Source organism: Bombus impatiens, unplaced genomic scaffold (genome assembly GCF_000188095.3).
Source record: "Bombus impatiens unplaced genomic scaffold, BIMP_2.2 scf_1112, whole genome shotgun sequence".
NCBI classification, from domain to species: domain Eukaryota; kingdom Metazoa; phylum Arthropoda; class Insecta; order Hymenoptera; family Apidae; genus Bombus; species Bombus impatiens.
In genome coordinates, this window is record NT_177531.1 from 73,317 (window position 1) to 89,567 (window position 16,251).

The 16,251-nt window shown below is 43.6% G+C and overlaps 1 protein-coding gene across 3 annotated transcripts in view; it reads left to right on the plus strand.

The window, feature by feature from the left end:
* Positions 1 to 16,251, plus strand: part of LOC100747741 (LHFPL tetraspan subfamily member 6 protein-like) — a 28,363-nt gene that overhangs the window by 398 nt on the left and 11,714 nt on the right. For all 3 annotated transcript variants that reach the window (XM_033323703.1, XM_012391709.3, XM_003493461.4), the window contains exons 1-2: positions 1 to 929; positions 9,016 to 9,134. The exon at positions 1 to 929 is cut by the window's left edge. In XM_033323703.1, the coding sequence (XP_033179594.1) occupies positions 840 to 929; positions 9,016 to 9,134 (209 nt within the window). In that variant the 5' untranslated portion in view covers positions 1 to 839. The remainder of the gene's footprint in view (positions 930 to 9,015; positions 9,135 to 16,251) is intronic.

Consider the following 16,251-nt stretch of genomic DNA (forward strand, 5'->3'; position numbering starts at 1 on the left):
GCGCGACCTAACGACGCGATGAATTTCTCTCGAGAGCCGACGAACGCACGGCGTGGCTGCATGCGCTTCGCCGCGCCTCGCTCCGGCTATAATTAACAAAACCGCTCTCGTACTGCCGAGAGAAACTGTTCCCTTGTAACGTGCTGACGCTCGCGATCATGCCGCCTCCCGACGAACCTGTGCTTTAATCGTTTTTACTTTCCACCGATTCGACGACATATCGATCAACAGTGTATCGTAGGTGGTGAGAGACAGTAGCCGAACAGATGGATCGTCGTTAGAAGCTGGGAAGAGAGAGGCGAGATTGTGTCCAGGGTACGCGAACGCGAGCAAACACGGCCACCGCGAACCTTGACCGTGAGTCTCTGTTCAGGTCTTTCCGTGGAACGACCGACCTATTAACCGATCTATTCTCATCTCTGGCGGCGTACTCGACGCGCGACCGCCTTCCAAACGCGACGTTTCTCCGCGTTCGCGTCTCTCAGTGTAAAAAGTGAGTTCGCGCGGCATCGGGAAGATCTTCGCCCAGCCTTTCTGCGATCAGGCTCGACAATTCCGTTGCCAGTGTACGCCAGGAAAGAGCGCGGCTGGAAGAACTGGCGAGGTTTCGAACAACCGTGACAAGTGGATTTCGCGAGTGTCGAGAAAGAACGAGCTTCGAAGACGTCGGTGTGTGAAGCGGAATCCTCTCCCGGATCGCGACGGCTGCCACGTTTCGAATAGCAGTTTCGTTGGCGATGCGCGAGTAGGATAGAGGAGAAGAGAGCGGCCGAGAGACGGAGAGAGACAGCGAGGAACCAGCGGCGAAGACAGAGGAGAGACGCTTTTAAACTGATGAGATGACAGTGCTGTGCGTGTTGTGGGCGACTCTGTCCACCGTGGCATCGATTCTCGCCTGCTCCGGATTTTACCTGCCTTACTGGATTCAGGTGAGTCGACGCCTTTTCCACCTCCGTCTTTGAGAGTTTTCCACGAGTCGCGAGGAAAAACCTAACTATGTTTCAATCGCCAATCTCGCTTAACTGTGTTCATATAGTTCGCGTGATAGACGAACGCGTGTCAACGCAAAGAATTACAACGTTATAACTTGCGAAATGTTTGTTCATGTCAATTTACGAACTGAAGTTAGTTCAAGTTCGAAATTAGTTTCGTAAAATCTCGTGAAATATGTCGAGTCGTTCCATACGTAACGCGGTTTGTCTGACAGTTGAGTTTAAAGTCGTAACGATGAGACTTTTATCGAGAAGAGAATAACAAACTGTCGATGGACAGATGATAAATAATCGTAGAAACGAAAGAAAGCATGCCTCTGATTAATTAGAAACGAACAGTCGTTTATTTCTTACCTAATGCACATAGCTGTTCATTTTATTTACGAGATGTCGCGATGTATGCTTTGGACGTTTGCTCGTTTTTACGATCCTACAAAGGACGAATGTCTTTTTCGTCGCAGTTATAAATTCTCAGAGCCGTTAAAGTAGAATTTCCTATAAGCATCAGACGCGCAAGTACGTCTGATGCAAATGTGCTAGTTGAAGATCGTTTACGCGTATGCTCGTTCCATGTATTATAACGTAAGCGTCTCACAACGACAGCAAATCTCTACGTTTGTTCGGACTTACGCTTACAGAAAGATCCACTTTTAGCTCTTTGTTCCGTGTCGTAGCACTGAAAAGAGTCGACGATAATCTCCTTTCTTCCAGCTCTGCGGCGGTTGGATCGCGGATATTTCTACAAATTAATATTCCAAATAGGCTTCTCGCGGTTCCATTCCCTCGCGATTCGCGTCTTACTGCTCGCTGTGGCGACAGACCGGCTACGAGGTGGCCAGCGACTCGTAACGCGATGACGGATCGATCATTTTCGCAAATTTATCGCCTTTCGGAAGGAACCGAGTCCACGGAATCGTTTCGTCGCCTCGTAACTCACTGGCTAAGAGCCGAACAGTGTCCGTCAATGCTGCAAGTCAACGTTCCAAATTCTTCTTTCTCAGCCGTTGCGAGATTTACGCGATCGTCGATTGAACGTCGTCGCGATCGTCCGAAGCAAATAAACACGTAATTGCAGCGTCGAGCGAAAGAACGACCAGAGGATCGGTCATGATTTTGTCTCTGATAGGTTATCGAGTCGGCGAGATATCAGTTGCGTTCGACATCGATCGATTCGTATCGCTGACAGCGGGTTTCGTAAATTAAACATCGTCGTTGAATTAATAAATACCGGCCCGGTAGATTGTCCCGCCGAGCGCAAAGTGAAACGAGCGTAATTCCGATTCATAACGTTGCATCGCCAGTTATCGAGCAACCAGCTTCGTTTTCACACGCATCTCTATAATCCGATGTTGATAAACTTGGGTTTTCGACGACCCACGGTTTCGTTAGGTGTCGGTTCGTCGTGATACGACGCAACGCGATTGTAACTATTTATTGGAGACGCGAATGAATCACTTGCCTCGATATTTTATAGTAAGAACCGCGACACTCTGCCTCGTTATCGACATAGAATAAATCTTGATAGAAATTTCTCCAGCGTTACATCGAATTCCATGATCCGGAAGGTGACAACTCTTGACGAATAAGTACTTGTTAAACATCGTACACGCAGACGATTTAGAATAAAACCCTCGTCGAATTCCATCACCGAGACTCTAACGGGTGACGGTAAATAAATACGTACCTACTTGTAGACATCGCGTTTATATTTATTATTGTTATCGTTCCTCACGGTTGATCGTCGAAAACAGTTGCAGGAAGGACGTCCGCCGCATCCTGTCGTCTTGCTCGTTTTTTCTCTCTGTCGGTTGGTAGCAGGCGGTGTGCGAAGAACGCCGCCTGGAAAAAAGAAGAAGAACGCCTATTTAAAGCACCTGGGCGGAGGATACGAGCTTTCTGTCTCTGGTGAAAGAAGTCGTTAAAAAGACGTCGACGTTTGCCGATGTTCTTTGATACTATCGAGCTTTCATCGGACCGTTAGCTTTGCTACATAGTCACGAAAGCGTACAAGGTCGTTTTTGTTCAACGACGAACGCGTCTCAACGAACAGAGAAAGAGAACGTTAGATTTTAATGTTCCACGATGCCGGACGTTGGATGACATATTTGTGGTTCTTCGGCTTCTCTTCATCCTGTTTTCGATAGTACGTTGCGCTTTCTTCTCGCGAACACTGCAACGTACCGTTGAAGTACTCGTAGCGTAGGTTGACTTTCTCACAGTTTGTTTACTATTTTCACGATACGTTGTTTGCTGTGTTATCTTTACGCCATTCAATGTTTGACAAGCCTAGTCTTACCGTGGTGAAGATATTCACCTTTAACGTTGAAATCTCAACGCGTAATCCTCGTCACGAGTCGCTGCAGAAATGACTTTTCGCATTTTTAATTTTCGCGTGTTGTTTTTTTAATTTCAACCATTTTACCGAAGAGAGTCTGCTTGTGAATCGGTTGATAACGTAAAAGATACGAACAGCCAAGAAATGAGCGAATCTCAGACACGCGCAAGGGACGTAGCTTTCGAGTCTCGTGTCTTGCTTTCGCGCGATATCGTCGCTCTACGAATACCTCGAAACCTGATCGGTAAGCCGAACAATCAAAAATACATCAGAGAAGGATTAGTCGCGTGTTTTCACGTACGAGAAAGTACGCCGAACGGCTCAGAAGACGTAACCGGTGGAAGTTAGGAAACGAAAATCATTCTGTCGATCGTGGGGGCATTAAATTGCCGCGTAGCTCTGACAATTTCGAGCTGTGAAACCTGCAGCACGCGACACGTCGAACTACCCGTCCAACTTGCATGGGAACTCTATCGCTAGCGACAAGCCATATTAATGTCTCCGGGGATGCGAAGACGTTGCCCGGAAAACAAAGATCCAAAGAAACCGTAGTAGGTTCGCAACTTTTCTCTTCGCTGCTCTGTGGTATTCTCGAGTTAGACACGCGAGCTTTCGTCGCGCATTAACGGTCCTCGACTTGTCCATCAGATGGTCTACTAAAAAGTTGTGACTGTTTTCGACGATTGTTCGTCGACCGACTGGGCTTCGTGTGGTGCAAATAGTAGCCGGGTACATCGAACGTTTAGGATCAATGTAATTAAAACGATCTTATTCTTTGAATATTCGTTTACGTTTATTTGGAGACACGCGTTTGATCCGATTTACGCGCGCGTTCCGAGTGTTTGTCCATCGTATGATGTTGAAAAACAGTTGGATAAATCGAACATACCAGGCAAATACAGCGTGTTGGCAACGATCGCTTTGGCAAAGTTGCGATAGCGATTAAATTATTACGTTATTTGCCCTTTTGAACAAATACGATAAACGCGGATACGGATGGAGGCGGGGATTACACGTGTAACGCGACCGAAACTTTCTCGATATTACGTCGCTGTTAAATAGCGAGCAACTTTCCGCTTTCCGACTCGGGCGCGCCAAACGAAACGACGAAACTTGGAAACGCGAAATTCAAGACTTCCCGTCGAACCTCGTTAACCTCGGCCCGTCCCTTCTACGGTAAACGGTTCGCTAATTCTCTTCATTAGCTGTTGATTCTGCCGGTATAACGAAGTGCGATGCAATTATATGCCAGTCGATATAAATTTCGACGAACTGACACGAGTCGGACGATTCTCTGGCGAGAAAGCTTCGTCAAAACCGCATTCATCGGTGTTAGATAATAATAATTCTTACCGTGAAACGCTTAGCAAATAAAACTCGCTAGAGATAAACGCGACAAGTCCACTTTTCCAAGTCATTTTTATTTATTCGAAGTTTGACAGTTTTCTGTTCGTTGCTTTCTTTATTCGACACGCGCGAGCTTTCGTCTCTCACCGGCAGCCTTCCACGTGTCTGTCAAATTGTCTAGCGAAAAACAGCGGCAATTTGCTTTCGTTTAACGTTATTCCTCGTACATAGTTCGTAGCGGTAATACTCCTGTAGCCTTGAGATGCATAGTAAACGGAACACGTAAATTTGCTCGATGAAAATTTGCGAATAAAACCGATCTCCTCCTTTAGAAGATTAATCTGGACGAGGGAAGATGGTTGCTGCAGTCGATGCTGAATTCTCAAGCAAGTATTTTCAATTGAGAGTCTTGGCTGGACCGAAAGCCAAAAGCCGGGGGATACGTGTGCCAGCGGTGCATTAGCATACCGATGAGCTCCGAAATTGGCGAATTACAGATTTTGCACGAAATTGTTTAGCGGCGACGTTACGCGTGGGAGGAAAATGCTGTTCCCGGGCAACGTGATTACGAGATGTAACGAACCGTGTGGATGGGTTGACAACAAACGAGTTCAACAAGTGCACCAGATTCCTACTCGAACGATGGAATTTATTCGGCCGAAAGAAATGTAAATGCAGCGTGGATGGAATGTTTGATGCGAGCGCTCCGTGTCGTGTCATTTTATTACATCTTGTCTAATGAATCGTGCAACATTTATCGCTATAGCATGTGACGGACGAAACAAATTTCTACCCAGAATCTATTTCGTTGGTTATACGTTCGGTTATGCTGGTAAAAGTAAAACATTACGCAAACTTTACAGTTACACGAACATACGCGCCATTGATTTTAAGGAGACTACTCTACGTATGAAATATTCATTAGCTGGATATATTGGCATCTGCAAAAGTGAGATAAGTCGTTCTGCGTCAGTGTCTAAGACACAGATCAGACAAAAATGGTCCTAACATTTTTAAATAAAAAAACACCAAATATACAGGTCGACGAAATCGGCAATTTTTAAAGAAACGATTCACATCCGTTACTCGATGATTTAAGACATTAGTTTCTCCTTAATTTACACGTATTTTATTAACATCCACGCGCGGTTACTGTAATCGATTGAAGCGTCGATGCGTGTGCTGGCCATAAAAATAATAAAAACTACTCGAAAGGATCAAGCAAACAGAGAAATCAGAAATGTTTGCTGGGACATATATGTTCTGCAGGGTCAAATGGGTTAAATCATAAAGTTTCTATGTTGCTCGGAGATACTGTGTCACGCGTTCGTGTACTAAAACCGACAAACTAACCCGCAAAGACCAAAGAGGGATGAAAACTCGCGAGGCACGGTTCGTTACGGGAGAAATGGGATTCGGGTCGGTGACGAGGCCACGGGTTGACTGTAGGTACCGGAACTTTGCAACTCGTAGGAATTGTTGGGCGTTACCTGGCCAATGCCAGACTCCTTTCAAGACGACTGAATTAGATTGCAAACGAACTCCCCTTGTCAGAGGGTCATGCGACGTCACCGGGATCTCGCGATCGCGTCCCAATGGGACGTAGACCGACTCCACTTAACTCGGCTACGGACGGAGGAACGACGCTTGTTTCGCAAATTGGGCTCGAGTACTGGCTCTTGAAAGGAGCTAGGGATATTCTTGCAGACTCCCTGTGGCCCGGATTCGTCGAACTTTCCAGAAAAACTCGTTCGCGTCGACGTTTCTCTTTTAACGCTCCTGCGAGTCTCCCCTCTCCGTTTCTCGAATTTCTCGCCGAGTTTCTATCTTCTCCTTCTTCTTTGCTGCCAATTATTCCGTTCGTGGATATCCCGTGCAATTCTTTCGCCCCAACGAAGAAACAGTCGAGACGCGTACAACTTGCCTCGCCGATGCTTCGGAACAAAATTACGAGAAAGATTGCTTTGTGAACCGTGCAATAAGTGAAGTAATAAAGCATTTTCCGAGCTGCCGTACAAACTTGCCGCGTGAACCGCACCCTTTCCCTCTCTTTCTTCTCTGATACACGGACTTCATCGGAAACGATCGTATCCACCTCGTATTTCTCTTGCCGGTTCTTACAACAAATTAACGTTACGGCGTTCCTTTCGGCTGAAAGTGTCCAAGTACAGTTCGTGGCTTCGATCAACCGAAGTTTCCACCGATTATCCGCGGTTTCCACCGATCTCGGTTATCCGGATCTTTGATCGTCCGACGTAGATGTCATACGCGATACAATCCTTTTTTAAGTCACCTGGTTAGTTCCTGAAGCGTTGGCGATAGTTTTTGAACGTACGACAGAGTACGGACAAAGAACCGGATAAGTCGCATTTTCCATGTTTTATAGGGAAATTCCAAAATCCATTACGTTGAACAGTTTCGCGTTAACAAAATTGTTTGCTTTTTAAGGTTAAATACGTCCGTATTTCCATATTTTACAAAGGAATAACTTTAAAGTTCAATATATTGCCAATCAACTGCGTGTTATCAACATTGTTTTCCTCTTTGATTTCCAAGCCAAGCATGTGCTTGTCCACCCTCCTCGTAATTTTAAATACGTTGCTTATTTTACCACATATACGTGTAGAAATATCGAAGGTATTAAAACATCCTTTTTTCTAGCATTTATATCTTTGATTCTTCTACGGTGAGCTAAGATTTTCAAAATCCATTTCCTGTGAAAATCCTTCAAGGCGACCGAGCTGTGTCTCGAACTAAAAGGCAATTTTGGATTCTAAAATCGCCCTCGTCGAACACGAGAAACAAAAGACGCGACTTATCCTGCGCGCAGAATGTACACCAGACAGCAACGAGTTACAAGTTTCAGCTAACGTTGCGTGATTAACTGTAGCTCTGGATTTATCTCGAAGCCAGTTTTAATCGACGTTCCAGTGTACCCATTCGGTGTATGAATGAATGGAAAGTACAGGGCGAAATTGGAGCAAATTGTTCGTGAAATTAGCGGAGCTGCGCCAGGTCCGAGACGTTCTTCTTCTGAAGCGACTCGTTGTTAAGCCGACACGAGGAACGGCCGGAAAAAGCAGTCGATGAATAATTTCGACGTCAATATGCCGTGCACGAGTGTCCCTTCGAAACGTATATATCCTTCTTGAGCAGCGAAACGCAGAAGGAGGCTCTAAATGGCTTAGAAAATACTCGAGTAGCGAGATGAATAAATGCATAAGTGAATTTACATTTGCTCTGCTGCGCTCGCGTCTTCGGCCGCGTACTACGCGCGCAGCGTCGGATCTGTTCGTTTCAGCAGAAATCTCGCTAGACGAAGCGTGGCGAAGCGCGTGCGATTAGAAGACGGATCTGGCGCTTCGCTCCGCTTTTTGCGTTTTTCTGTAGCTGCAGAAAACACGATCTGACGAGACAATTCGTACACGTCGGTTGTTTTCGATGGCGCGAATTATCTTTGGTGCGAGGATCTCTAGAAGCTTTCTCTGTATCGTTGTGGACGTTGAACGAAGGGCGTAAGGACGATAGGTCGAAGGGAGAAGTCGGTTCGAAGAGCCGCTTCACGGCGAACAATCGAATTTCCCACTGCTTCGACCAAGAATAATATCCCAGGAAATGCTGTCCGACTTTTAGCCGCTTGTTCCACTGCGAAGCGAAACGGTGCGCGGTTTTACGATGCTTCGCGAGGCAAGAAAAACGTCCAAGATACGACGCGCAGGACACCGCTGCAAAACTTAATCTCTCGCCGAAGAAACTACTTGGCACCGGGTCAACGATTTCGCTCGTGAATCGAGTTCTAATACAAAACCATGGCGAATCTCGTGTAAAGAGTAAGAGGGTATAAGTGTAAGAGTAACGATCTCTTCTGCGCTCCTTCTCCCTTGTCTCGGCGAGTTGTTTTCCTTCAGCGCCGAGCACCATTAACCCGGCCAAGATCCACTGGAAAATGCAAGCGCGAAAGTAACCGATTCGAAGTACGCGATTTTCTCGTGAAATTCAAACGCGCCACGTTGCCTCCACTTTGACTTGAAATCGGTCGTCGAGCCAACTCTTAAACGAGCTTCCGCGCGAGTAAAGTCTTCTGGAGACGAAAATAGTTGGAAATACGCGTGTGGCAGAACACGCAAACAGTGTTCTCCGCGAAATTAGTAATATATTTGTGCGAGAACGTTTAACCTTGACGCTATTGCGTCGACCTCGCCTCTTTGGTACTCGTGGAAATTCGCGAAGATCGTAAAAGGGTCTGCAACGAATCACGAGATGCTTTAACATAGTTGAAGCGCCTCGCGTTCAAACTCTTGCTCGGCCTGTCTGTTTGTACGCGTGTGTTCCGCATTTCAGGGACGACTGCTAGGAAAGGCAGACGCGTACTTTAGTTCCTTTCGACGCTGCAACTATCCACGGCTCAGGACGACGAACGCCCCTCCCGAAATAGTTTACGAGTGCGCCAGATACTCCAGGTACGTATATATGTATACTTGATTCTTCCTCGAAGAAACCCACGCTTACGAAAATCTTTCGCAGACTGTTGATGTTCTGTGAAACGTTCGTCGTACGAAACACGGGCAACGGGGCTCGATATTAAACGCGTATGGAAAACTTGTAGAAAATCTTAAGGTTCCGTAATTGTTAATTATAAAATTATAATAGTTACAGTATATTAATTAAGCATAATTATATACAGGGTGGTTGGTAACTGGTGGTACAAGCATAAAGGGGGTGATTCTACGCGAAAAAAAAGTCGAAAATATAGAATAAAAATTTTTCGTTCGAGGCTTTGTTTTCGAGAAAATCGACTTTGAATTTTCGCACGGTACGCGTGCGGTACGTTATAACGGATCTCACTAGATCGTTGTCTCGATGGAAAAATTAAAAAAGAAATTTTTATTCTATATTTTCGACTTCTTTCTTCGCGTAGAATCACACCCTGTCCGCTTGTACCACCAGTTACCAACCACCCTGTATAAATAATAATTTTGGATTCATAATGACTAGCCAAACATATTGACAGAATTATTCGGTTTTCCCGAGGACGATAATTCACTGCCGAGTGCAGATGTTTTACAGCGTAACGACCTATTGACGGACACTAGGACACGATGAAAAGTAACCGTCAAACGTGGGCCGATGTTTTTCTTAATTAGTCACAGAGTTAAGTACGATACACGGTTTCGTACGAATAGCCCATAACGGACGAGATAAACGTAGAGAACGAGTTGTGCCTCGTATAAGCGCTTTTCGAGGTAAGTTTAGAGGGAATTTAGAGCGGCCGTATCTCTGAAACAAGAAGTTGGCTGGCCCGCGATTATTAAGCCTTTTTTATTGCTTCTGAAGTGCGCGATATAAATTCCCGGAGCCGCTTAAGGAATAGCCGGAATTTCGCGTGTTCTCATTCGCAACGAGCTACTTTTCGACGAAACGAGACCGGTGAAACTTCAAGTGGCCATATCTTGGAAACAAGAACTTGGCGGAGTTGTGTTTATTAAGAGGCGCTCGGGAGCACGGGCGATATGAATTCTCCGACGTCGGTCTTCGCGACCCTTCGCTCGTCGACCTCGTTCGAGTCTCTTTCGAGGTGTCGCGCCGCGGATTATTCGAAGCCAGCCACGCGGAAAACTTCAATTTCCTCGCGAGTTCGAAGGTGTCACCCGATATCCCCGGCATCTCGCCAGCTCGCAGACACCGGCCAACAATCGGCGAGTTAATTTCGCTTGGCGAAGACGTAAGAGGTCGTATAATTCGCACCAGAGGGCTGGAATAATTCCGCGGGGCGACAACTTGGAAAAACTTTGTTCGCTAGAGCGTTAGGAGCTTAGCCTCCTGCTTGCCGCCTTTCGGCTAAATCGTTGACCCTGACAGCTCACGGAGACGCAACGCGGTTCGCTATTGAGGAGAGGAAAATTATAGGCGAAGCCGATCCGCAAAATCGTGGTAATTTAGGAATTTAAGATTTAACTCTTTATACCCTGCGTACCGAAACAACCAACACACCCTGAGAATTATTTTTACTCCTCGCGAAATATTTGCCAATTAATTTAATATGAAATATATTTTATTCGCTGGTCTGAGCTGAACACTGGCGCGATATTACAACGCTCGAACATCGCTAAAACGTTATTAAAATTCAGTAGTGGAAGTGTCAGTTGTTTGTGAAGTGCTTGACAAGCACTTTTGCATAAATGTACAAAGTACGAAATCTTACGTGTACTCTTATTCTTACGATTTCGTTTCACTGCAGTTCAATTCTTCCGTTTGTAATTTTTCTACAATGAAATACTCCGTTATGCTGGTTCCGTAAGTACGAAAGAAGAATAAACTTGCTTTGTTTCTTTTCTTTTTCCACTGAGTATAATCCTTTCTTTTTTTCTTTTCTTTTTTTTCGAAAAAATAACATAAGTCGTTTCTTAGTTACGATATCAGATAACGACGTGCTTCGTCGCTCGTGATACGAGCGATAAACAGTTGTGGAAATTGAAAATGTTTGTGTGCTTTCGTCGTTATAACGCGTAGCCCGCTCGTTTTTATTTACTTATATGTATAAATTATTTATATTGCGCGATCAATTGCCACGTTCTTCAACGAATCGTTCTCGACGCGTTTTGCGGTCGATCGGTTACGAAACTGGGATTAAAACGTAATTTCCTGTAAATATGGTTGCGCTTGTTGCGGAGCGTTGCTTTCGTTATTTTCCTCGAATTTGCCAGCGAAATTTGTTTTTCAAATACACAGCGGAATTGTTGCTATGCTATTTACCAAATTTTCTCAACGTCGAATTCATCTAACTCGCTGTTTTTTTATGGTTCGCTACGAAGCTAACGCGGTAGCGTAACAATCGCTAGATACAGATCGACGCCCTTGAAACTAGTTTGTCATATTTTCATTATCGAGTGGTACGCGTTTGATGGAGAACATGACGAGGATCTGTAGCTCTCGACGATGTCAAAAATAATCATTTCTCATGGGATTTTTGGCGGATTCGTTGCCGCAACGAGCCAGCTAAACGTCGAAATCCAAATCGGTATAAATATCGTGCTCCACTTCAATCCGATATTTTTGTTCGTTCGTGATCCGAATACACGTGGTTGTTTCAAAAGGTCAAACTTCTTCAGCGTGTAACAGCATCTTCAGATTGTTTAGTTTTTATATCATAACGCAGATTAAGTAGAATTCTCGAAATCCAGAGGAAGATCCTCGGTGTCGATAGAACCAGTGATATTTAAAACTATCCAACGTGTATACGTACGTATCATACTTGACGAATAATAAAACATTTTGCTACCCGTATTTTGACTAGATCATTCGGATTTCCAACGTGGTAATTAACGATTCGTCGTTAATTTGAATGCTCTATGGGAAAATCCGCATGCTGTTATAATATCGAAAAGTTTCTTTCGTTTTATGAGGATACGGTAGACGCGCAACCTTTTTATTTTATATTATTTTATCGAACTACGTACGATCCATTTTGTTCTGTTGAGACAAACACCGCGATATTTCACAGATTTGGTTTCACGTTTGTACGAAGGTGCATTGTTGTAGAAAACACGTTTGCAAAAGGAAGACACTCTCCGGACAACCTAATACATCAGAGCGAATGAGAAGTTCGATGGAAAAGGACGTCCAATCTGTAAAAACTATTCCAAATATTAATACGTTTGATGCTAATAAAATATATCTGTATTTACCTATCTCATTCCTGCAACTGCACATTCTTATCACGAGAAATGCCGTTGTTATTTCTTTATTTAGAGGTAGGATCGTATTATTTTATTCTTTGGATAAATCTATCACATTGTTCTGAGCCGAAAAACCTTTGTTGCACCTTTTTGCAAGGATAAAAACAAAAGAACGTCTTAAACCTATCGATTAAATCTATCGATTGTATCTAGAACTATCTTTGTTAAGTCTTACTGCGTACCCTCAATAGTCTTAGGGACCCATCGTAAATCTCGGGAATTTTCTAGCCAAGGTCCTTCAGACGGAACAAATATCTTTTTTCTAAAGATTATTGTCTACTACGGCTTGACACGGGAAGTTAGTTTTTCTCGCGTACGATGCTTCCCACTAGCAACTTTCTATCGAGGGCGGCTAAGACCCTGCCTAGTCCACCAACTTTCTTATTATCCAGTCAGAAGCAATGTCTGCCGCCCTCACTTTCCTAACCAAAATTGTCATCAACAAATCCGATGGTCCCGTGCGCTAGACATACCCATCATTGGCTTTCCTCCGACACAGCATCGTCACTGAACTTCGCTTATTCTTCATCGTTAGAATAGTCAACGTGTCATTACCGGGTTTCTATCCTTAAATCAATCACTAACTTAACTTACACGTACGCATCAGTGTAACTCTTAAGAGTTGGAAATATAAATTTTATAACCCTGTTAATCGCAGCGTTATACCACCTCAACCACTCCTATTATGTCAACGGAAATCAGGGGATCGATTTATTCGCGGCGTCGATTATTATAATCGTAACGGAAATTTACGACTCCCGTTGACGTGTTTCTTAGTTACTATTTATTGTAATTAACGCATCTCCATATAGATTTGCGAACTCACGTTGTCATTTTCAACAAATGCCTTTAACACGTTGACTGCCACGCGTGTTTTCAAAGAAGTCTCCGTCAGGCCACGCGTACAGCAGCAAGCGTTCTCTGCTAGGTGCTCCCATCGATATTTTATTAATGCGAATCGCTCAAGTGCTGGTCTCAAGAATGATCTTTCGTTTCGTTTGTTCGCAACATTAAAAGCACTAACTGTTGTCGAATAGAACGAAGGAAAGTGTGGTATAGATTATTCCGATCAAATGGTTTCTTATGCCACCACAATTAGAAGAGGAATCAAATGGTACAGAGAACTTGGCATTCGATTCTTTCTGGGAATTTCTGTTGTAAACGCTTTGTCGGTTTACAAAATTGCAACGAGAAAAGATATAAATATTAGAATATTTAGACAATTATTAGTTGCAAAATTATTAGAAAAGGAAGACACTCTCCGGACAACCTAATACATCAGAGCGAATGAGAAGTTCGATGGAAAAGGACGTCCAATCTGTAAAAACTATTCCAAATATTAATACGTTTGATGCTAATAAAATATATCTGTATTTACCTATCTCATTCCTGCAACTGCACATTCTTATCACGAGAAATGCCGTTGTTATTTCTTTATTTAGAGGTAGGATCGTATTATTTTATTCTTTGGATAAATCTATCACATTGTTCTGAGCCGAAAAACCTTTGTTGCACCTTTTTGCAAGGATAAAAACAAAAGAACGTCTTAAACCTATCGATTAAATCTATCGATTGTATCTAGAACTATCTTTGTTAAGTCTTACTGCGTACCCTCAATAGTCTTAGGGACCCATCGTAAATCTCGGGAATTTTCTAGCCAAGGTCCTTCAGACGGAACAAATATCTTTTTTCTAAAGATTATTGTCTACTACGGCTTGACACGGGAAGTTAGTTTTTCTCGCGTACGATGCTTCCCACTAGCAACTTTCTATCGAGGGCGGCTAAGACCCTGCCTAGTCCACCAACTTTCTTATTATCCAGTCAGAAGCAATGTCTGCCGCCCTCACTTTCCTAACCAAAATTGTCATCAACAAATCCGATGGTCCCGTGCGCTAGACATACCCATCATTGGCTTTCCTCCGACACAGCATCGTCACTGAACTTCGCTTATTCTTCATCGTTAGAATAGTCAACGTGTCATTACCGGGTTTCTATCCTTAAATCAATCACTAACTTAACTTACACGTACGCATCAGTGTAACTCTTAAGAGTTGGAAATATAAATTTTATAACCCTGTTAATCGCAGCGTTATACCACCTCAACCACTCCTATTATGTCAACGGAAATCAGGGGATCGATTTATTCGCGGCGTCGATTATTATAATCGTAACGGAAATTTACGACTCCCGTTGACGTGTTTCTTAGTTACTATTTATTGTAATTAACGCATCTCCATATAGATTTGCGAACTCACGTTGTCATTTTCAACAAATGCCTTTAACACGTTGACTGCCACGCGTGTTTTCAAAGAAGTCTCCGTCAGGCCACGCGTACAGCAGCAAGCGTTCTCTGCTAGGTGCTCCCATCGATATTTTATTAATGCGAATCGCTCAAGTGCTGGTCTCAAGAATGATCTTTCGTTTCGTTTGTTCGCAACATTAAAAGCACTAACTGTTGTCGAATAGAACGAAGGAAAGTGTGGTATAGATTATTCCGATCAAATGGTTTCTTATGCCACCACAATTAGAAGAGGAATCAAATGGTACAGAGAACTTGGCATTCGATTCTTTCTGGGAATTTCTGTTGTAAACGCTTTGTCGGTTTACAAAATTGCAACGAGAAAAGATATAAATATTAGAATATTTAGACAATTATTAGTTGCAAAATTATTAGGGTCGTCTGAATATACAAAAAATCCTTGTCTTCGACGGAGTCAGCATAATATCACCGATCGGGAAAATGATTCCGGAAGAAGCATTAGACGCGCATGCAAACCATGTTATGCAAATAAAAGACGTCGAATGGACCGAACAAAGGCACAAAAGAATTTGAAGAAAGCAACAACTTGTTGTCCAAATTGTCCCGGCCAACCTCAGTTATGTATAGAATGCTTTAAAGTTTTACATTCTAAATAATTTTTTTAATAAACCATTTTCGTATTTTTGTTTTATAACAATTCAACTATTATTACAATTAATTATTAACTAACAATTTATTATTATGGAATATCTGTTCAAATACCCACGACGATCCTGAATATCTGTTCAAATACCTATGGAATATCTGTTCAAATACCTACGACGATCCTTCGCAAGTAGTCAAATAAGCGACACCCGAATATGGGTTACTTGGCCTGACCAGAAACTTTGCTGGCACGCGAATACGGGTGTCGTGGCGGTCAACGTGTTAATAAATCGATGAAATTGCACGTAGATTTGTGACGGATATCGTTTGCCCTAAACGGAAGCAACGCCTCACCGATGAAAACATCTTACAACTTCGAAACTAATAATGTTTGCATCCACGTTTATTACGGCTGTTTTGCTTGTTTTGCTGTTATTGCGCGCTTCTAAAGTTCAACCGCATCCTTTCGAAACACTTTTTAGAGAGGTTTGCGAATTACAAATGCGCATAGCGTACAATCCGTGCTAGTTTCCTGCAATCTCGTTTTCAAGCGGCAGAGAGGATGGGGAGAAAAATCACGAGCGAATTTTGCATCGCGATCGAACGAAAGCTCGTTCCGCTTCGGAAATTTTTCGAGTTCGAGATCGTTAATTAAAAGCTGCGCGAGCAGAGGGGAAGAGTTAGTAGGCGGTGCCACATTTTGACGCGTTTTTCACCTACTGTTTACATTTTATCGGGAAAACCGCGCGTCCTGCGTTTCAGGTCAGTCAATTCAAGCGGAATGCTGCACGTTCAGTAGGCTTTAACGCGACCCAATGCATCGTGCACAATGCCGGAAGCACACGGAACTCGTTTTCCTTCATCGGCGATAGCACGGTCGTTCGTTCGCTCGAGTCGATGAAAGAAGACATTAGCCCGAAGCATTGCGTTTTAAGA